Source organism: Lissotriton vulgaris, chromosome 3_1 (assembly GCF_964263255.1).
Source record: "Lissotriton vulgaris chromosome 3_1, aLisVul1.2, whole genome shotgun sequence".
Taxonomy (NCBI): domain Eukaryota; kingdom Metazoa; phylum Chordata; class Amphibia; order Caudata; family Salamandridae; genus Lissotriton; species Lissotriton vulgaris.
The window spans coordinates 1,381,961,288-1,381,985,288 of NC_141689.1; the positions used below are offsets into that span (position 1 = coordinate 1,381,961,288).

Sequence of the window (24,001 nt, forward strand, 5' to 3'; positions counted from 1 at the left end):
ATAAATGTAGATAACATCTACTCACCACCCAATATGTGTGACTCAGGTTCATTGTGTTTATTGGGAAGTCAGTGTGATGAGAGCTATGTAATGATTTCTGCCAAGCATATACTTTTTGATTGCATGGAAGCAATACAGAGACTCCTGTGCTCTGTAAGCAGGGTTTAAGTGAGAGTTGCATCATTACTTTTATTTGTGTTCTGTGCAGCATTTGCTTCAAATGGACTGTTTCTGTGTACTTTCCATCTTGTACTAAAGAACAAGTACAACTACTATGTTGGAATTAAATGCAGCAATGCTGAGAAAATCGGGCGGAAACCAGAGGAGGAAGAATGTAATGCCAAAATGTCAGGGAAGGGGAATTGGAAGTAAGGCTTAGGAGCCTAGGGACATGTTGCTGGTCACAAGGATATATTTGGTGTTTTAGGCCAGATTTGCATAGCAGGAGCAACATTCATAGAAAAGTACGCCAAAGCAGTATAAATTTGGCTAAATTCGGTGATTTTCAGTTTCCACTAGAAAGGAAATATTTGCTTCAGTAGGGTTTTGTGGAGTATTATCAGTTTTAAATGTATGCCAGTAATCTAAATCATACTTTAGTTTGTCATTTTAGTAATAGCAACCCTGTGACTCTCACATGAAACAGTTGTAATTATTTTACTTTGTCAGCAGAAACGTTAGCAGGGCAAATAAATGGAACCTATAAAAAGTGAGTCCGGTCCATGTGTTTTTGGAAAATGCATTTTGGTACCCCCCTTTTTCTCAGCCCCCACTTGATGGATCACCCCGAAACTGTACTGGATGGAGATGAGGCAGATGAACTTTTTGGGGAAAGTTTCATGAAGTTTCATCAAAGGGTGCCAAAGTTATTAGCAAAACAAAAAATGCTCTTCCTATGGAAACTCTGACCAATATATCACTATACAGTGGTGACCATTACTGTGTAAATTTTGGAAAAGGTGATGGACAGAGTTTCTGAATGATGCAGAATACTCCTACCCAGTCAAGAGATCAGGGCTTGATCCATCACCGTTATTTAGCTCACTGCACCATCCCAGCTTCAGAACCTGGCTATATGCAAATTAGTCTGTTCCTGTCCCAGTGCATGATGGGAACAGGGCAAACCAAACTACCAAGCCAATTCTTATACTGGGAAGGAGACAAGCTACCGGGGACCGGTTTCTGGCATTTCAGCCTCGTCGGCCCGGCTTGCTTGAATCCTGATGGTGCAATGAGCTAGGGACTCACGTCTGAGTATACCCTCCCACACATACTGTGGATAAAATCAATTTTGGAAAAGGTGATGGACAGAGTTTCTGAATGATGCAGAATACTAAGCAGTGAGCTAAAAAACGGTGATGGATCAAGCCCTGATCTCTTGACTGGGTAGGAGTATTCTGCATCATTCAGAAACTCTGTCCATCACCTTTTCCAAAATTGACCATTACTGTGTAATACATATACACACACACACACATATATATATATATATATACATATAGATCTGAAGCCCAAATAAAATAACATCGGTGCCAATTTCTGTGGGGTTCGTGTCTTTTCTGTTCGCCACACGAGGTGCGGAAGTGCAGAGATTTCCTGAAGTTGTCGATATATATATATATATATATATATATATATATATATATATATATATATATATATATATATATATATATATATATATATATATATATATATATATATGTATGTATATATACATCCAGGAAAACCTCCAGCAGCGTGGAAGGAAGAGGCCACAGGCAAGGAATTCGAATGAGGTGTCTTTAATGATACAGCAGATGTGGCCTGATGCATTTCGGCTTGTTGGGCCTTCTTCAGATGACGCTGTCAAGCTGAAGGTGAGTTCTGCCCAGCTTAAATAGTTCTGCACTGCTCCCGGATAAGGAGCCGACGCCTCCCCCAACCATGTGATCATCCACCAAGATGTAGCGTCGCTGAAGACTACAGCTCCCAGAAACCTTCATACCTGGGCAGGTGGGACGTGAGGAAACAGAAAGTTAAATCTTGCTGAAATAAAAGCGTTGCAGTACTGGACGCACTATGTTCAGTTTAGTGCAATCAGGAAACCTCTCGAGTCCCCACACTACGTTCCAACCTGGTGAGAGCAAGTCCGCCGTGTCGTGGGCTGAATGCAGCGAGTCAGTATCCTCTGTGAAGTCACATACCCCCGTTTGGCAGCGCCCCTGGCTTATCTCACCCTCAGAAGGTGGGCTGCCTCTTGTCAACACCTTGACAAAGGAAAAGCTGCTTGCGCAGGTACCAGTAACGATGGCAGCCAGCTTGTAGAACAGGCCCCATTATGTGTCTCTGGTTGACACAAAAATATCCAGGAAAACCTCCAGCAGCGCGGAAGGAAGAGACCACAGGCAGGCAATTCGAATGAGGTTTCTTTAATGATACAGCAGATGTGGCATGATGCATTTAGGCTTGTTGCGCCTTCTTCAGGTGCCGCTGTCAAACTGAAGGTGAGTTCTGCCCAGCTTAAATAGATCTGGACTGCTCAGTTCTGGGGTGGGTCAGGTCCGGGGGCTGCCCTCAAAGAAGTAAAGCCGGGGTGCGCGACAGCCCCGCAGAGTACCAGGAGCCCACCCCGGCCCCCGCTGAATCCTGCGCCGGGGAGCGCTGTCGCGCTCCCAGTGAAGAGAGGCAGGAGGAGGGGCCCGGGAGTCTGTACCAGGTCTTGTCTGTCCTAAGAGTGTTTGTAATGAGTATGAAGGGTCTCAATGTTCCTGCCTGCCTGATTGTCCTCTCTGACTCCATCCTCTTCAGAGGTGTATCAGGGATTATGTTCTAGTTCTTGAACTTCTTAAGTTCCTTGTCTGTCATCCAACCTATCCAACTTGGTCTTTCTGCTGTCTTTTGCCGGATGAGCTATAATCAACTGCTGTGCAATGCTAAAAAGACTGAGGTTCTTAATGTGGGACACAACTTTGATCTTAATCTGGAAGTTCATTGGCCAGCAGGGGCTTCTCCATCCAATATTTAAGTTGAAACTTGGGGATCAAATTTGACAAAAATGTGTCATTCCACATTCATATCAACTCAGTGGTACAAATATGACTATAACATTAGAAACAATAGCCCTGCCTTGTGGGTGTGGAAGTCCGAGTAGATAGACTGTTCGAGTATTCATCTCCCCATCACATTCTCACGTTGCCATATTAATGAGTACCTCAGTCTTGGACACCAAAGCAAGAAACATTTGTAAGAGCTGTAGAATGTTTGAAGCAATAATGCTGGTGATAACGAGGGATCACTGAAAAAATATGGAATAAAAAATATAGACGAAAAAAATATCGAAGTAAAAATATAGAAAGACAAAATATCGAATTCCTATCTACAAACAGGTAAGTACAAAAATATTGAATCAAAAATATCTAATAAATATATATACTTAATAAAAATATCGAATTTATTAAAATAACCTAAAAATAATGTAAAATTAAGGAAATAATTACTATAATTAATTAAAACATACTTAAATATACTTAAATAATTTAAACATTATTAAATAATTAATTAACGTTAAAAAAATAAAAATACAACTTGATTTTTTAACACATATATATATATTAACATAATATTAATTAAAAATATACAATATTTTTACTGTAGCATAGCAAGAGATTAAAATTTACTATTACCACTCCAGCTACTGCAACAGTAGGGTAAACATTGGATAGCGTAGGGGTAAAAATTACTATTCCCACTCCAGGAAGTGCAACAGTAGGGAAAGCGTTGGATAGAGTAGGGGTAACAATTACTATTCCCACTCCAGAGAGTGCAACAGTAGGGAAAGCGTTGGATATTGTAGGGGTAAAAATTATTATTCCCACTCCAGAGGGTGCAACAGTATGGAAAGCACTGGATAGCGTAGGGGTAAAAATTACTATTCCCACTCCAGAGGGCGCAACAGTAGGGAAAGCGTTGGATAGCGTAGGGATAAAAATTACTATTCCCTCTCCAAAGGGTGCAACAGTGGGGAAAGCGTTGGATAGCGTAGGGGTACAAATTACTATTCGCACTCTAGAGGGTGCAACAGTACGGAAAGCGTTGGATAGCGTAGGGGTACAAATTACTATTCCCACTCCAGAGGGTGCAACAGTAGGGAAAGCGTTGGATAGCGTAGGGGTAAAAATTACTATTCCCATTCCAGAGGGTGCAACAGTAGGGAAAGCGTTCAATAGCGTAGGGGTAAAAATGACTATTCCCACTCCAGTGAGAGCAACAATAGGGAAAGCGTTGGATAGCGTAGGGGTAAAAATTACTATTCCCACTCCAGTGAGTGCAACAGAAGGGAAAGCATTGGATAGCGTAGGGGTAAAAATTACTATTCCCACTCCAGTGAGTGCAACAGTAGAGAAAGCGTTGGATAGCGTAGGGGTAAAATGTACTATTCCCACTCCAGGGAGTGCAACAGTATGGAAAGCGTTGGATAGCGTAGGGGTAAAAATTACTATTCCCATTCCAGAGGGTGCAACAGTAGGGAAAGCGTTGGATAGCACAGGGGTAAAAATTACTATTCCCACTCCAGGGAGTGCAACAGTGGGGAAAGCGTTGGATAGCGTAGGGGTAAAAATTACTATTCCCACTCCAGAGAGTGCAACAGTAGGGATAGGGTTGGATATTGTAGGGGTGAAAATTATTATTCCCACTCCAGAGGGTGCAACAGTATGGAAAGCGTTGGATAACGTAGGGGTAAAAATTACTATTCCCACTCCAAAGGGTGTAACAGTGGGGAAAGCGTTGGATAGCGTAGGGGTACAAATTACTATTCCCACTCCAGAGGGTGCAACAGTAGGGAAAGCGTTGGATAGCGTAGGGATAAAAATTACTCTTCCCACTCCAGACGGTGCAACAGTAGGGAAAGCGTTGGATAGCGTAGGGGTAAAAATTACTATTCCCACTCCAGTGAGTGCAACTGTGGGGAAAGCGTTGGATAGCGTAGGGGTAAAAATTACTATTCCCACTCCAGAGAGTGCAACAGTAGGGAAAGCGTTGGATAGCGTAGGGGTAAAAATTACTATTCCCACTCCAGAGAGTGCAACAGTAGGGAAAGCGTTGGATAGCGTAGGGATAAACATTATTATTCCCACTCTAGTGAGTTTAACAGTAGAGAAAGTAAATATTTAATATATGAATAAATATAAATTCTATATCAATACCAATAAAAAATTAATTAAAAGTAAATACCAATTTAATACAATATAATAATTAATCAATTAAAAAATTAATTATTAAAATTCATTACATTTTAATACAAATTAATTACCAATTTACAATTAATTACTTAAAAAATAAAATTTAATTACCAATTAATTCAAAATAAATACCAATAAATATATAAAAACATTCAATTAATTAATTACAATTAAATAACTTCCCACCCTATTCCCCTATAAACCCACAAACCACTACGGAAAATAAATTAATTACATTCACCTAATTATCAATTAATCCATTAATAAAAATGATTTACCAATTAATAGTTAATTAATTACCAATTAAAAATTAATAAAAAATGTTTTCTAAATAAATACCAATATATAAATTACAATATTTAATTAATTAAAATTAAATTACTTCCCACCCTATTCCCCTATAAACCCACAACAGAAAATAAATTAATAAAATTCACATAATTATCAATTATTCAATTAATAAAAATGAATTACCAATTAGGGAATTAATTAATTACCAATTAAAAATTAATTAACAATTTATTCAAAATAAATACCAATCAATAAATTAACATATTTAATTAATTATAATGAAATTACTTCCCACCCTATTCCCCTATAAACCCACAACCCGCTACAGAATTCAATTACGCAAAAATTAAATAACATAAAATTAATTGCTTAAAATAAATTACAAAAAAATATACACTTTGCACACATATACTAACCTACAAAACACTTTAAAAAATTTGATAGTTTTAAAAATTCAATAATTTTTTTAACCTATATTATATACTTCGATATTTTGACTTTCTATATTTATAAAAATCGATATTACATTACTTACCTTAAAAACGATATTTTTGATGGCTATATTCTGTCCATTCGATATTTTGTCCATTCTATATTTTGAAGTCGATATTTGTGTAATTCGATATTTTGTACGCAATATTTTGTCTGTATACCTATAACGAGGTATGAATAGGGTGTCTGGTGACATTTACAATGTATACCATGTTTAATTCAGCCAAATGGGGTGACTGTCGTCGAAATTCTCCTCCCAGATGTACTGCACATAGGAATCAGTTTACAGATGTATCAAGGTCCTGATTCACAAAGAGAAAGATACATTTGCAGGTGTTACAATACGTTAGTGCATGGCTGCAGCTTTATGATGTTCCTCCAGTTACAAGACTCAGGATTAGTATGTTTGGGAAGCTGCTTCAATCACTAGCTAAACAAATGAGTAAGTTATGTGATTTTTTTTAAGCAAGGCTATTTTCCCATCGCGGAATTGTGTGCATTGTTCAGTTTTGCATTCGGTAAAGGAAGCTAAATCCTGTAATTACACATTACTTTTTAGCCTCCACAGAGAAAACATTTTCATTGCGATTGGAGTTTGTGAAAATAAGTATTCTGCAGAGTCCAAAGTCATATTTGTACTGCTTTTGGGTCGTCCAGAAATGACATATTGCTCTGAGTCCCTGGCTGGGGTCTGGCCCTGGCAGGTTAGATTAATGACCTTTCTTCCCAGAGCGAATATCTTCCCTCCAAGGAGAAAAGATAGGTTGAGCTACCAGCCAATCCATCAACTGCTGTCGCTGGGTGCCAGGCACCAAGCTGAACCAAGGCAGTAAGGGGGGAAGGAGTTGAGTTTCAGAGGCCATGTGGCCAGAGACACTGGACGATGCCATGTTTGAACAACCCCAGAGGCTGGACAAGAAGGAGGGAGCAGGGGCAGGGAAGTGATGTGCGCTGTTTGATAGGACACACAGAGACTTCCTGCCAGCCCCCTACTCGACTTTTTAAAAGTACTTGCACAGGAAGAGAAGCTCTCTCTGGGGTGTGGTCTGCTGAGGCGAAAGGTGCTGGATCCTGGCGCAATGGGCAGTTGGAAGGAGGAAACCCCTGACTGCCTCCCAAGTTCAAGTTCAGGAATTTGTATAGCGCACTACTCACCCAGAGGGTCTCAAGGCGCTTGAGGGAGGGTGGGTGCATTACTTATCGAATAGCCAGGTTTTTAGTTGCTTTCTGAAGGAGAGGTGGTTCTGTGTGAGTCGGAGGTGAGTGGGGAGAGAATTCCAGGTTTTGGCCGCTAAGTAGGAGAAGGATCTTCCTCCCATGGTGGATCTGTGGATGCGCGGAATTGCGGCGAGGGCTTGATTGGATGATCATCGTTGGCGGGTGGGTGTGTAGAAGGACAGTCGTGTGTTGAGGCATTCGGGTCCTAGGTTGTAGAGAGCCTTGTGTGCGTGGGTGAGGAGACGGAACGTTATTCTCTTGTTGACTGGAAGCCAGTGGAGATCCATCAGGTGACCAGAAATGTGGGTATGACGGGGAATGTCCAATATGAGTCTGGCTGAGGCGTTTTGGATGCGTTGGAGTTTTTTCTGTAGTTTGGCTGTGGTCCCGGCGTAAAGGGTATTTCGATAATCCAGTCGGCTGGTGACCAGTGCGTGGGTGACTGTCTTTCTTGTTTCGGTGGGGATCCAGCGGAAGATTTTTTTGAGCATGCGTAGGATGTTGAAGCATGAAGATGAGACGGCGTTGACTTGTCTGGTCATCGAGAGGGAGGAGTCTAGGATGAAGCCCAGGTTACGTGCGTGATCTGTAGGTATGGGTGCTGTATCCAGGGCCGGTGGCCACCATGAGTCGTCCCAGGCAGAGGGGGAAGATCCTAAGATGAGGACTTCCGTTTTGTCCGAGTTAAGTTTTAAACAGCTGTTCATCATCCATTCGGCTACTTCTTTCATTCCTTCGTGTAGATTGGTTTTGGCGGTGTTTGGGTCTTTGGTGAGGGAGAGGATCAGCTGTGTGTCGTCTGCGTAGGAGATGATGTTGAGGTTGTGTTGGCGCGCGATGGGTGCGAGGGGACTTGTGTATACGTTGAAGAGGGTGGGGCTGAGTGAAGATCCTTATGGTACACCACAGATGACTTCGGTGGCCTCTGATTTGAATGGGGGGAGGCGGACTCTCTGGGTTCTTCCGGTGAGGAATGAGATGATCCAATCCAAAGCTTTTCCCTGTATTCCGACGTTGTTGAGGCGTTGTATGAGTGTGCTATGACATACTGTGTTGAAGGCGGCGGAGAGGTCAAGTAGGATGAGGGCAACTGTTTCTCCGTTGTCCAGTAGCGTTCGGATGTCGTCTGTAGCTGCAATGAGGGCGGTTTCAGTGCTGTGTTTGGCTCGGAAGCCGGACTGTGAAGGGTCGAGGGAATTGTTGGATTCAAGGAAGGTGGCGAGCTGACTATTGACGGCTTTCTCAATGACTTTGGCAGGGAATGGGAGGAGTGAGATGGGGCGGTAGTTCTTAAGTTCAGAGGGGTCTGCTGTGGATTTCTTCAGAAGGGCATGAGTTTGGCATGTTTCCAGCTTTCCGGGAAGGTAGCGGAGTTGAAGGAACAGTTGATGACATCGCGGAGATGGGGTGCGATGATGGAGTCTGCTTTGTTGAAGATGTGGTGGGGACATGGGTCGGTTGGCGATCCTGAGTGAATGGAGTTCATCAGGCGGATGGTGTCTTCAGTGGTGATTGGGTTCCAGGCGAAAAGGTTGTGAGAGTGCTGTTTTGGTTCGGAGGTGGGTAGAGTGGGTTGTTCATCAGACTGGTTTTCAAAGCTGTTGTGTATGTCGGCGATTTTGTTGTGGAAGAAAGAGGATAAAGAGTCGCAGAGGTCTTGGGAGGGAGTGATGTCGATGGTGCCGGTGGTGGGGTTGGTAAATTCTTTGACAATGTTGAATAGTTCCTTGCTGTTGTGGGCGTTCTTGTCGAGTCGATACTTGAATGCTGATTTCTTGGTGGATCGGATCAATTGGTGGTGTTTTCGGGTGGCGTCTTTGAAGGTGGTCAGGTTGTCAGAGGTTGGGTTTTTTCTCCAGGTTTTCTCGAGGGTACGACATAACTTCTTGGATTTCTTAAGGTCATCGTTGAACCAGGGGGCCTTTTTGCTACCTTGTTTGATCTGATGGTTTTTCAAGGGTGCTAATTCGTCAGCACTGTGGGTGATCCATCGTGTGAGTTTGGAGGCAGCTTGGTTTGGGTCCGATGATATGGCAGGAGGGTTTTGGTTTAGCGATGTGAAGAGTTGGTCGGAGGTGATTTTGTTCCAGTTTCTTCGAGGAATAGGTTGTGGGGGGTTGTGGGTCATGGTCTTTTTGTAGCTGAAGTGAACGCAGTTGTGGTCCGTCCAATGGAGAGCTGTGGTGTGATCAAAGGAGATGTGCTTGCTGGAGGTGAAGATATGGTCGAGTGTGTGTCCGGCAAGGTGGGTGGGGGTGTCAACAAGTTGTTTGAGTCCGAGATTGGCCAGGTTGTCCAGAAGGGTGGTTGTTTTGCTGTCGTTTTTCTTTTCCAGGTGGAAGTTGAGGTCTCCCAGTAGAATGTAGTTCTCGGAGGGGAGGGCATGTGGATTGATGAAGTCGGTGATGTCTTCGTTGAATTGTGTGCGGGTTCCTGGTGGTCTGTAGATGAGGGTGCCTCTAAGTGTGGTTCTGGGGTCGGTGTGGATCTGGAAATGAAGGTGTTCGGCGGTCTTGAGGTTGTCGTCGGAGCTGGTCGTGATTCGGATAGTGTTCTTATGGATGATGGCGATGCCTCCTCCTGTTTGGTTGGTGCGGTCTTTTCGGATGATCTTGTAAGCGTCCGGGATGGCTATGGCGATGTCGGGCGCCGATGAAGCGTTCATCCAGGTTTCTGTAAGGAAGGCGATGTCCGGTGATGCAGTGTCGAGTAGGTCCCAGAGTTCAGTGGCATGTCTGTGGACCGAGCGGGTGTTCAGCAGGATGCACTTCAGGTGGTTGGAGTTGGAGCTGTGTTTGGAGGTAGTGGATTTGGTGTGGGTCCTGGTGCAGGCGAACTTGCAGGAGTGGCAGGCGAATGGACCATGGGTGTGTCCTGGGGCAGCTTCGCAGCATTGTGGTGTGCGTCCGGGGTTAAGGGCAAAGAGGGTAGCGGCGTCATACGTTATGCGGGAGGAGTGGGTTTTGCGAGGGCCAGGGGGTCTGGCGCTGGGCGCGGTCCAGGCACGGACGGCGTAGACGGGCTTACCTTTGGCGCACCTTCGACGCACATGGGGCGCGACTGCTGCGCGTGAACGCTGCGTGAAAAAGCATCTGTCATAAGTGGAATGTGGAGAGGGGAGGGGCGAGGGAGGATCAGCTGGGAGGCGGGAGCGGAGCGGAGAGCCGGGCTGGGGGGCACAACAACAACAAAATGGCTGCAAGCCAAAAGGCGACCAGGACGAGATTGGGGCACAGGTAAAGCTAATGGCGGTCAAAACACCAGTGAAATCGGCACAATCAGGCACAAATCGGCAAGCAGGCAAAGGCAGCAATGTACAAAATAATAAATAAACAATGCGCAGTCTAGCGGCACAGCGGGACTATGAGATCGAGAGGCAGCAATGTACAATTAATTAATAAACAATGCGCAGTCTCGAATTAGGCAATGGCAGTGAGAGGACGATGCTTCCAGGTCATAGAGCAGAGCAGCTTAACCCAAACGAGTACAGCGTTAGCAGTGCAAGCAGCGCTACGATACCAGGTCAGGGCTGGGAGCAGCATGGGGAGCGACCGCCTTCGAGGAGCCCAGGCCCTTAACAGCACCAGAAGAAGAGCCCAGGACTGGGGCGCAGAAGAAGAGGCCTCTGCGCAGGGAGATGAGAGGTGCAGGGAGACAGTGAAAACCGCTCCCCGCAGAATGCATCCTCTTGTAGACCTGGAGGAGGTAGGAGAGTGCTCCCAGTGGCTGGGGGAAGCCACCAGGAGCGAGAAGGTGCAAGAATGAGGCAGATCAGACCCCCAGGGGCTGAGATATGGCCCCCGGAAGGTAGGTGACCTTTGACCGCTAAGAAGACCGACGACGAAGCGAGGGGGGCTCCGCCGCCGGTCTCAGAGATGCCCCCGGGGTGAGTCAGGGCGGAACCTCTCATTCCCGGGCCTGAAGTGCCAAGATGGGGGGGAGCGCCGTCGCGCACCCCTCCCCAAAGATGTCCGGGGGCCCGGGACCCCATTTCTGGGCCCCAGCGAAGAGGAGGAGGCTGGGGGAGTGTCGCCGCACTCCCCCGAGGTTCCGACGGGACTGCGGGAGTCCTCGAGCGGGCAGACCAGAAGAGATCGGCCAGCTCCCGCGGCAGCCGAGAAGAGTGCTGGCCATGCAGGGAGCAGGCAGGGGTAGCTGGGGGTGGGCTCGCCAGCTGCCCTCCAACAAAGGAGGGGTAGGACCAGGGCCCCAAGGGAAGACCGTCAGGGGTGCGAGGGGCCCGGGTGGGACCGGGCCCCAGAACAGAGAAGGAGCGGCCAGGGATGGGCTCCCGAGCCGTCTGTGCTCACCTGGGGGTCCGGGTGGGACCGGGTCCCCTACCGAGGCCCCAGAAAGCGGCAAAGCGCCAGCGCGGCTTTCACTGGAGCAGCGGGAGAGCAGCTCATCTAATATGCAGCAACACCCATAATGCCTTGCAGGCCAGGACCGGCCTGCAAGGGCAACACAGCGTGTTCATGGCTTGTGGTGGCCCCAGAAGAACGGGGTCACCACACTACCAGCCCGATTCATCAAGCTAAATTGCGCTTGCAAAGGGCCAGATTCTGAGAATCTGGCCCTTTGCGAGTGCAATTTTTGCATTTGGGATTCATCATCCCAAATGCAAAAATCGCTATTTGCGAAATTGCATATTTGCGAGGAATTGGATTTAAGGAATCTCTATTAGAGATTCCTTAAATGCAATTCATTATCCAATTTGAAACTGCGAATTCGCAATATTTGGTCGCTATTTACCATGAAGTCTGACTTCGTGGTAAATAGCGAAAAATTAGAAAAAAGCACTTTAGTGCATTTTTCTCTGTTGCATGTTACACACACACACATGTCCTTTGGACATGTGTGTGCGCAACACCTGTGTAAATTTGCATTTCAGGGGTGCTACAGGGTGTCCTTTGGACACCCATGGGACCCTTGAAATCGCTATCTCATTTGCGATTAGCTAATTTCTAATCGCAAATAAGGAATACTCCCCATTCATTCCTATGGGCCTTTAGGCCCATAGGAATGAATGGGGAGTTATTCCTTATTTGCGATTAGCAATTTGCTAATCGCAGATAAGGAAGATGTAGGAATCGCAATATTTTTTGCAATTCCTACATGAATCCCGTTTTGCAAGTCCTTAATAGCGATTCCTTATGAATCGCTATTAAAGACTCGCAAAACGGGTCTTTGATGAATCTAGCTGTACATGTATAAAGGTGCTGGAGAGCTGCTGGAGAAGTGCAGTCTCCCCACAGCACGAAGAGCAAAGTCCCACCCCAAGTGTCTTGGGTATTCAAATGAATCAACCTCTCCAGGGCTCAACTTGCAGTTAACCCCTTCCGGCTGGAACTTTTGTTCTTCAGCTGAGGGTGTTTTGATAATTGCATCAAGGAGTGAAGAGCTGAGTTGGGGATGTCTGCAGAAGGGCATCCCCTGGAGGTGAAGAGGTGTAATTGTACTGAAATGCAGTTATTAATGGTTATTTCTTTTAGAGGGACTGATGTTCAAAGTGAAGTATTGGTGTAAGGGGATGTCATAAGCTAAGTGGCTAGACACTCTGGCTAGGGTGTTCGGCAGTATTTACAACTTAATCCTGTGATCATCTGTGATGCCTTTAGGGGCTGTAATTGCAATGCATTTTAATGATATTGAAATGTGCTGAGTACTGTCATTCTAAAGTGTGCGTAAACATGTATTCTTGCTGCTGCACTTAGGGGAAGACCCCAGATTATTAGCCCTTAAGATGTAGAGGTGCATACTTTATGGTCAGTAGGAGATGCTCAGTCAGGGTCATGTGTCTTCAAGGCAGGTGTAGCCTGTTTAATGCTTGTTGAGGTAATGGGGGTGGTCGCCACTGGGATGGTGCCAGTGCGCAGGGTCCTAGCTCCAGGTTAAGACCAATTCACTGCATTGGGGGCAAGATGATGTGCATACATGGGAGGGGTGGTACTAGACCCCACCCCACTCCTCTGGGGGAGGGGTGGAGAAGTAATGCAATGTCACAAAGTAATTCCATCAGCTTATGTATATTTGTAAATTAATGTATAGTATTGAGTGGTGTGTGTGTTTAATAAATGTACTCTTACTTTTATAAAGCAAAGTACAGACTGAACAATCAATTATTGAGTGTTACTTTTGCGCACCTGCAAATGGCGATTACTAGCCCACACCACCTCCCTTGAGTAAGCCTCTTGGGGACGCTGTATTTAAGGAGTTGCATTGTTGCCCTACCTTTTTGCCTGGAACTCTGTTGATCTGCACAAGGGGGCTGAGACCTGGGATTGCTGTCTGTTGCTTTGTGGCTTGCTTTTTTCGCCCCGAGACCGTGCTAAGCCCAGGACTTCCCATCCCAGCGGGCAGCGCGGTCTTGCGAGAGGCCAGTGACACGCCCCCCACCCCCAGCCATACAAAATCAGGCACCGACTACCACGGCGCGGGACGCTGTATTCAAAGAGTTGCATTGTTGCCCTACCTTTTTGCCTGGAATTCTGTTGATCTGCACAAGGGGGCTGAGACCTGGGATTGCTGTCTGTTGCTTTGTGGCTCGCTTTCTTCACCCCGCGGACCGCGCGCAGCCCAGGACTTCCCATCCTAGCGGGCAGCGCGGTCTTGCGAGAGGCCAGTGACACGCCCCCCGCCCCGGCTATACAAAATCAGGTGCCAACTACCGCGGCGCGGGACGCTGTATTCAAAGAGTTGCATTGTTGCCCTACCTTTTTGCCTGGAACTCTGTTGATGTGCACAAGGGGGCTGAGACCTGGGATTGCTGTCTGTTCTCTGTTGCTTTGTGGATCGCTTTCTTCACCCCACGGACCGCGCGCAACCCAGGCCTTCCCATCCCAGCGGGCAGCGCGGTCTCGCGAGAGACCAGTGACACGCCCCCCGCCCATACAAAATCAGGCGCTGACTACCACGGCAAGGGCGCGTGCGGGCTCGCCCGGGCCAAGGGCGGGCCCGTCCTTGGCCATCATCGGCCGGAAGAGGCTGGGCTGGTCCTGGTTTCTTGGTTTTTTGATTGTTTTGTTGGGGCAGTTTTATTAAATTATTGGTATTAACAGCTTTATCTGAATCCCATTAGATAGTTTGGGCAACTCATACTTAATTGAAGCAGGCCAAGCTCTGACACTCAGCAAACCTTACTGAATTATTTAACAGGAGCAGTCAGAGTGTTGGATAAACAAATTCTATCAGTAGAGGAGTCCATTGTGGGGTCATCTTCTGGGTTAAGCCAGGAGTTACCCTACAATGAAGAATCTACCCAACCAAACTCAGGGGAAAAAGCCTCTAGTACGGTAAATGGCTGCATCCAACCTAGCACTGACGACATACAGTCCTTTATTAGTGAGTCCCCTACACAACCCCCCCAAAAAAGTTTAAAAAACCAAGAGCTAATAATGGTCAAAATTCCGACAAAGATTCGGGTCTAGTTGTTGTCCACTTTTCTTCTTACTCGTCAAAACAACAGAAGAGTGCTCCCTCAAAGAAAAAACTAGTAGACCAGTCCAAAATTCAATCAAAACAAAAAGCTAGTTCATATGGTAGCATAACTGTCCAGTCTGAGTCTCAATCTGAGATACAGAAGTTAACAGCCTTAGTGGAGAGACTGGTTTCGTACATAAGGGTTAGGCTAGATCAGATGTCAACTAGAATGGCCAACATGGAAAACTTTTTAAACAGTAAATTCAAATCAACAAATTTAACCTCAATAACTGACCTGGGCTCAAACATGATTTTAAATACTCACGCAGGGAACTCACATTCCCCAATAAGGGAGGGGGGTTCAAGGAAGAGGATAGTCCCTTTAGTAATTCCAACGGCTCCGATTGAGCAGACGTACAAAAAGGCAGCAGAAAAAAGGTCACAGCACACAACGCAAAGACAGACTAACACAAACACTAATAAGATTCCACAGGTAATTCCATCCCAGATACAAACACCTTTTTCCTCTCAGCAATACAAACAAAGTCACCTTGCCACTTCTTTTCCCGCTGATCAATTGGCCACTGATGCCCATTTGAACCTTCCCCCAGAAGCCACCCCTTATGTTATCATCTTGGGTAATGTACCATCTAACCAAGCCCCCAATGAGGAAACATGGATATCCCTTAAGAACAAATCGTTACATTGGCTGAGTAATAGGGTAGAGCTGCATAGTCAATTATTTCAAAATTTTAAGATGGTTAGACGTGTCCAATGGGTGGGAGCTCGGGAAAAGGTTTTGTCGGGGATTGTATAGTCTTGACATTTGGCTCTCCCTGGTTGGTAAATAAAATTCTGAGCCTAGGGATAAGCAGTACTGTTAATGCTGTTGAGATTAACATTCTGCCATTGGGTTTTTCCTACCCTCCGAAAAGAGCTTATTATCCCCCTGTAAACTTGCGAAAGCCTCCTATAGTTAATTGGCCACTACAACCCATTCCAACCTACAATAGATTCACTGCTTTATCAGGCCTAGATGACAATGAGTGACTGGACGGGGCAGTGAGTTCTATGGTACCTCTAAATCAACAGGAAACACCAACACCTAAGCCCTCACATGCCAAACTAGAATCAGCTACTCTCCTTACTCATTGTATAAAAAGCGGGGATCAGACCAGATCGTGTAAAGATGTGGTCCTTTCTCCCAATAAGGGGGAATTGGTAAGAGACTCATCACCCCCAATATTAAATAGAGAGCATTTGCCCCAGGAAACGAGTTCCCATCCTAAAATGAAAGGTTTAAAGTTGGATATTGTCTTTTGGAATGTCGCCGGCCTACTCTCTAAAATTACAAATGAGAATTGGTTAACATTAGCAAGGAAACACAGCATCATATGTTTGCAGGAGACATGGCTTTGTTCCCCCTACCCACTTGGTGGGATATAAAACTTACTTTTCCGAGGCAATTCAATCTTCCTCCGGGAGGCCGAAAGGAGACTTAATAATGTACATATGAAATGTCCTGTCAGTTAATAAAATAAAAGCTTTAAGGCTAGAAAGTAACTATCAGGTACTTTTGATATCTATAAATAAAGCGTCCATCTATTTTATGGTAAATTTTTATAATAATCTGAATCAAATCGATCTAATTGATGTTCTAAATAAGGTTCCCTTTTTATTGCAAGATTTGCGTTCAAAGTACATTAATAAATTGTTCGTACTGATTTGGGGCGGTGATTTTAATTTGTCACTGTTTAAAAAGAATAGCACTAATAACTGTGGCATTCAGGACGAGGGTGGGAACAATTTAACCCACTTCACGCATAAGAATGTGGGTAATCGTATGAACGATATAATGGCCACCCTGGATTTAGGGTTTGCAAATGAACTGGTTAGTCCCCCCGTCCTTTTTTCCTCTAATTTCAATGGGAGAGGGCGTACTAGCATAATTGATTTTATAATTGCTTCTTATTGTACAGCACCAACTATGCAAAAGTTTGATACAATCATTAATGCAACAAGCTGTCACTTTCCCAACAGTGTGTCAATACGTGTTCCTACCCTTTTGGTGGAGTTAGATTATTGGAGTCTCTTGGACCAACAATCCCTGAAATTAGATAGACTCAATGGCTTCTCCCTAAAATGGGGAAAAGTAGATCAAGAGCTGGTAACGGCTAAAGTAGTCAAGCGAGCCCTGCCCTCTCTTGAAATCTGTCTTGATCTTAATTCTACACCTGAACAAATATTGCTTAGTTACACTATCATTACTAAAATTATCGAAGACGAGCTATTTTGTAAAAAAAAGGAAAAGGGACTGTTAGGAAGGGATGGTTCAACACAGACTGCACAAAAACGTATTCAACACTAAAAGTCGCACTGAGCAAAAATAATAGGGATAAGGAAGAAATCATTAGACTGAGAAAGGCTTATAATATGGCGTTAAAAAATCGTAAATTGCAGATTAAAAATGGTCTATGGAAGCAATTGCATGAGAGCTGCTCCGCGAAGGACAGCGCCACCTTCTGGAGAATAGTTAAATCTCCTTTCCTTTCTGAAGTAAGTGATTCCCCAAAGCTAGATGTAGCCGTAGACGCGAATACTTGGGTCCAACACTTTTCAATTTTTTTTACTCAGATAGAAGACGTAACCCTAGACCAAGTTGAGGGTGGAGAGAGGGAGTCCTATTCAAATAAATCATGTTACCCTATACAGCTACGTTTTACTCATAGGGAGATAATAAAAGCACTAAAAACATCAAAATCAGGAAAAGCACCTGGGCCTCATGGGGTTCCAATGGACCTTTTTAAATATAAAATAGACTTATGGTCTCCAGTCCTTACAAGAGTCTTGGAAGCAGCCAATAAGGCTGGTTTAGTCGAATCCTGGTCCTCATTAATATTGGTCCCGATCTTCAAAAAGGGCGATAGTCACAGCCCAACTTGCTATTGGCCCATATCGCTTTTAGATTCTCTTGGCAAAGTCGGGGTACGTATCCTTTTAGATCCAGGACTGGGCAAGCGATCATATTATAATTTCAGACCTGCAGTATGGGTTTCGCGAGGGATTGGGTACAGTGGACCAGGCTTTGAATCTCTCGCTCTTAATAGGGAAGTATGTCCAAGCAAAAGGTGGGTACTTGCACATGGTTTATGTCGACTTGACTGCAGCCTTTGACTGCGTCAGTCACACTAAACTGTGGACAATTATACTAGCTATGGGGGTGGATCCTCTGGTGGTGAATTTTTTACGGGAGCTTTATTCGGGGGCATCGGCAAGGTCAGGCACGGGGTAGGAGGAGAACTCACTGAGCCCTTTCGGATAGAGAGGGGGGTCAGACAAGGTCTGGCCCCCTTCCTATTTACATTATATACAAATGGGCTTGAAGCGGTGATGGTGGAAGGGAGCCAGGACCTCCCAACTATATGTCGTCGGCTAATTCCAGCATTACTATATGCTGACGATGCAGTGATCTTGGCAAGAACCCCCCTCCAACTCCAGAGGTTATTAAATAAATAATGCAGTTTTATGAATACCCTAAACCTTAAAGTGAATATAAAAAAGACTTACGCCATGCATACTGGCCCCAGTCCGAAAAAAATGTAAGATATTTCTGTTAATAGCATTATACTAGAGTGCACAACATCTTATCCCTATCTAGGGATTTTAATAGATAATAAGTCCAAATGGACAATGGCCATCAATGCGAGAAAACTACTATTTCTGATGGCTACTACTGCATTGGTGGTATTCGCGCAGAAGTTAGGGAAGAGACCCCCGCAAGAAATGCTAAAGATCTTTCAGGTGAAATGCATTAGTGTTGCTAGCTACGGCTCAGGGCTATGGGGATACTCAAACACAGATGTACTACAGAGGGTCGAGAATTCCTTCCTTCGTTATCTACTAGCATTTCCCCAAAGCACTTCGACATACGGATGCCACCTAGAATTAGGGCTGGACTACATATCGGACATTTTAAAGATCCAACCTATTATGTTATAGCGTCGCATCTGGACTACAGACCAGTGCAATTTAACATGACGGCTTGTCCGGGAATGCATCATGCTTGATAATATGCATAAGATTAGATGGCTAGCCTATGTGAAGTCATTTTTTGATGACCTAGGCCTCCGGAGATACTTTGATCATCCATTAACTATCTTCGAGATGCCTAGGAAGGAGCTAAAAAAACTGTGTCTTTTGTATCTAGGCCAGTTACGACTTACACGTGAGATAGGAAAAAGCTCAGTCCAGCACTCGATAGCTGTTCAAACTACCTCTTCCATACAACCATACCTAATATTTAATCTGAATCATTCTGAACATTTTTTGCTAACTCGTTTTAGATTAGACATTTTTTATCGTCTAATTTCCTTTCCTCAACAGAATGATTGGTCAAGGAATTTATCACTATGCCCGTGCAACACTATTTCTGCACAATCCTCAATACATATATTGTTGTTCTGTAGATTTTTATGAAACCCCACGTAGACGCTGGATAGTTCCCATATTAAGATAAATGGGGCTTCGAGCATGTCGCCCAGCTTTTCTAGCACTCCAATTTTTGGAAAACGAATCACATGCTAAATCTATAGCTTGTTTTCTGAAATGTTGTGTTAATCATTGACAGAACCTTGGTTAAACGTTGATATATATGTATTTACATCTTGAATCATGATTTTTAAAAATCTTTTTAATTAATAATTTTTTGAATGGATTGCTGTATGATTTTGGTTGATTGCAACTTATGGAAAATATGGTTTTAACTGTACCTCTATGATTGTTCTATTATAATTTTTGAAAAACATTGTTTTAACTGTACTTTTATGTTGATTTTTACAAATTATGGAAACCAAATAAAGATGATTTGATTTGATTTGAGTAAGCCTCAGACTGCTCTGCAACGCTACCCTCTGAGAGTCAGGCCCTGCCCCAGGGTGTTTGGTTCCCAGTGAAGGACAAATGTGCCATGTTATTTGTACAGGCCTCACAGATGCTGCCTCGTTTTCCAACAGGGGTACTCTGTTTTCCCTTACAGCCCTGTGATGGGATGTACACCTCTCTTTTCTTGCAGCAGATCCTGAAACATTTTGAATGCTAGCAAAAATCACGGTTGTGGACGTTCACAAACTTAGAGGGCTAACCATGCCTTATTACCTCCACTTCCCACCCCTTGCATATGTAAAGGTATGCATTTGTGGCTTACAATGCTATCACTTTAAGTCTTTCAAGATTATTTTTTTCATTCCTTATGTGAGGATATGGGCTTTTCCAAGCCGGGTGCTATTTTTTGGTAAGACCATTGGCATATCAGTGAACAAATCCTTGTCTCACAATTAGTGGAAGGACACTGCAGCACAGAATCATTGTATTGTATTCTACTGAGTTACTGATAGCATAGGTTTAAGGGTGTGTTCAGAATTCATTTTAATATCATTCCAGGTAAATACTCAATAGACAACGCACAGACTTTGTTGTAATAAAAAACATATTGAATTATAAATGAAATACAAAATAAAATATGATTGCCATTATGTTGTAAAAGGATTTCTGGAGTCAATAAAGACCTCATCAGGATGCCAGCAGTAATATTGAGAGCTAATACCATACTTTTTTAATGCGGGTATTTATCAGGTGCAGTATAGCCGCCCCTTTCTCAGATTGTGTTACTCGTGAATGTGTGTATGGGAAACCTGCAGAGGGTGGCACCTGTGCACAGGTTGAAATCTACAATTAAGCACAAAGTATATTTTGTCCACAAATCAGGATTTCCAAGGGACTCATAATGAGGCGCTTTGTCAGAGCCTCAATGAAGTTGGTAGAGGGGTATTATAGCGTCTTCATTGGCTACACAATAAACATGTACCCTTTGTAAGAATTCGTAATGATTGAAACAAAGATATTGTGAACATAACTGTCGGAAATGGGTAACTGAAAATAGTAATATGCCATCAAAAACTTCGATACCATATCTTTACGCGAAACTCTTTAATCCTATACTTTATCTGATAATGAACACACTCACCACACTTTTTTCAGGTGAAAATTTGTGATATTTTTCAGGAAGAAAATTTTTCGTTCCTGCCCAAAGCCGCTTCATGTGTTTTCTAGGAAAAAAAAAACCAGTGAAAATTTTGCACTAACTAGGAATCACAATAAATCAGTTTCCTAATGAAAGCGAGGCTGCTTTAATGACGGTGCACTTTCATAAAGGTACAGCATTCACAGCATGAGCCATGGAGGAGACATGTTATTAGCTCTGCTGACAGTGGGGCAACCAAGATCACACATCGATCTAAGATAATCAGACAGATACCCCAGATTTTCGGGGACAGTCCTCATTTTTCACCACCTGTCCCAGCAGAACATTTAGCACCAATCACGGTTTTCAGGCAGGGTTTCCTGAAGACAGAGGAAGACAGTTTTTCGTGTGTTTCAGCTCAGAAATAATGAGCAACATTGAGCAAAAAGCAATTTAGTTAACATGGATGATACTGTATTTAATAAAAGTGAGCATTTTCCTCACTTTTTCGTTGTCTGTGATCTTGGTGTGGAGTGTGATTTGTAGCTGCTGTTTTAACAATTCCATAGAGAAACAAGATATTATTTTATAAATTAGAGATAGAATAAGCACAGTTCAATTAGTGGAAGTATTTTGTAAATGGACATGTGGAAATAATTAGAATTTTAAATGCGAAAGTTTCCTTGGGTTTCACATATGCTATAGCAATAGTCATTGGTGAGGTATCAGTATTCGATTTTGTAATAGGACTTTAAAAACAGATAGGCAAAATCGGCATTCAAGAATATAATACATATAGATACAATTTGCACATCAAGTTGCTGTTGGTGGTTTTTTAAATTACAATTTAGATTGAACATTAGAAAATAAATCATGAGAACGTTGAATGAACTCTCATTCGGTCTAACGCTTATTAATTTACAGGATTACGAAAGTGCTTGATAACCATGTTTCGGTAGGTTGCTAAAGTAAATTAGATTCAAATTGGATGGAGATTGTAAATACTGGATTTTGTTTACGAATGAAAATCATGGGTGACTTAAAATGAATTCTTAGTAGGTTGTCTTAAATACATCGGAAATAAATTGGACACATATCATCATTGGGCTTTTTTTAGAACTTCATCCAGAATTTGATCATTTTGTTTTTGCAGGACAAAATGTGGTGCTGCAGAGTGCTTTAGCACTGGACAATGTTTCCACTGTCCTGTTGGAGACTTTTTCACTTCTATTTGTGTGTGCAACCCAATGGAAATGCAAAGATTTATGTTGAATGACAGATGCTGGAAGTGCGCAAAGATTCATCTTACTACACTCCTTAACAAACCTTTTACACGCATGACCAGTTTTTAGGATGACAACCGTTTGGAATCCACTTATCCTTAACTGATATGAGGCAGAGGCTATTGTTTAATGAAGTAGTAGACTTGGTTCCAAAATGCTAGATATTTCCAAAATTGCTTGTAAATGTCACGATCTTGACCACACCCTGGACAAGTCTTTATCTGACTGGGGCCAGGATATTGATATGAACATAAAAGTGGCAGGTGGTGAACTGCCCTGGAGGTAGAACACTTTTGATAGTGGGGTGTTGGCCTGTGACATATGTCCACTAACAACGGAAGGCTTCTAAAAAATCTTGGTGTTTATATCATTGATCATAGCAAGTTTGAAAAAAGCCTTCTGCAATACAGAATTGGATACGGTTTCATATCTATGTTTGTGTTAAAACAAGGCCCATTGGTGCATTTTATACTATATAAAACTGCCCAAGGGCATTGGAGGACTTTACATGATCAACAGATTACATTGCATAAGGTCAGATTCATTTTATTTGGGGCACAAGGTCATTAAGTGATTTGCCCAGAATCAATACTGTGACTCAAACCTGATTCCTCAGACCCAAAGTCAGCAACTCTGACCATTAGGCCATATCCATATTTCTCAATTTAGGTGTGAACGTCACAAACATTTGGGATGATTGTGTATGATTATGTGAGCACATTCTTTGTTGAAATGACTGTGAAGTAAAACAAACAACAGCACAAAATACTGTAAGGTTCACCCAGAGTCTTGTTTTGGAACATTTTCACCATTGTTTTAAAACAGGACTTAGAGACACAGTTCAGCACCTTTGCACCAGTTGTGTTTGAACAATTTTCAGAATGGGGGTGATGACATCAATGTTACATCACTGAAGTCATAGCCCAGCTTCACACAAAGTGTACCAAATGTATTCAACAGGAGTTGTAAGGGTGTAATATGTAGCTGGTGGTGCATATTGGAGCATTCTCACAAATATATCACTAAAGCATTGTGCAATAGCGCACTGGCATTACAGACAGCATATTTTCCATTGAACTGGGCATTACATTTGCACAGATATACAGTTTTACTGATCAAACTAGATAGCACTTAAATGATAATGTGTGGAAATTGGGTTGTAGTGAATATCTAACATTTGCTCATCACCAACTAAAAGTGTATTGATTTGTTTTAATTCTATTACATTCTTTGTTTCCATCACAATTCTGAGTTACAAAAAAAGTGCTTAATTTTTGCTTTCATAACTGGTGATATATTCTAAAAATTGTACACTTCTTTACAGATATTTAATTTTGTGTTGTGTGTTAAAAAATGGCATTCTACTGCATTTCCTCTCAGACTCCATGTACCCCAGAAAGATTGTCACATAGTTCACTTTAAAAATTCCTCTCACTCTGAAGTTAGAGAAACAGTAAACACAGGTATCATTTAAAAAGAACAGGTAGAAATTTGTCAGAAGACATAGCTTAACATTTGATCTCTGTCTTTGAAGCACAGCAAATGTGACAAGAAAAATTCAAAATCTATTAGCATCTTTATTTATTGCTCGCGACCCACCAGAAATCGGATGGTGATCAGGTCACGACCCACAGTTTGGGAAATGCTGTCCCTCTAGATAGAGATAATGAGCTGACCTTATCATTGGCCAGCCAACCTTTTAAGATAACCATGCATTTAATATTCTTTAATAAGCCTGAGTTGCTGTACCAGCTCCAAGTTTGGGGTGCTGATAAAAACACCCCCTTGTGCAAGACTGACTTGGAAACAAGTTCTGTGCCCATGACCAAATACTTGTTGTAATCCATACTGTGGTACGTTTACTGAAATTAAAACAGCAGTTATTCAGCAATCTGGTCTGTCTCAACCTCCTGCAAATGGTGCACCAAATTTTGACAATATTTTGGACAGGTTCCAAACTATTGCCACTGTTTGTGTTACTCCATTGGTGGACAGATTGCATAGCCTGGAAAATGCTGCTCTGGAACTAACTAAGCTGCACACCAATCAGAAGGCTT

General features: G+C 43.2%; 1 protein-coding gene across 3 annotated transcripts in view; it reads right to left on the bottom strand.

The window, feature by feature from the left end:
* LOC147727940 (stimulated by retinoic acid gene 6 protein-like) overlaps positions 1-24,001 on the bottom strand; it is a 665,438-nt gene that overhangs the window by 99,306 nt on the left and 542,131 nt on the right. For all 3 annotated transcript variants that reach the window (XM_086961854.1, XM_086961855.1, XM_086961856.1), the window contains one exon: positions 20,665-20,746. In XM_086961854.1, coding sequence (XP_086817980.1) covers positions 20,665-20,746 — 82 coding nt within the window. The remainder of the gene's footprint in view (positions 1-20,664; positions 20,747-24,001) is intronic.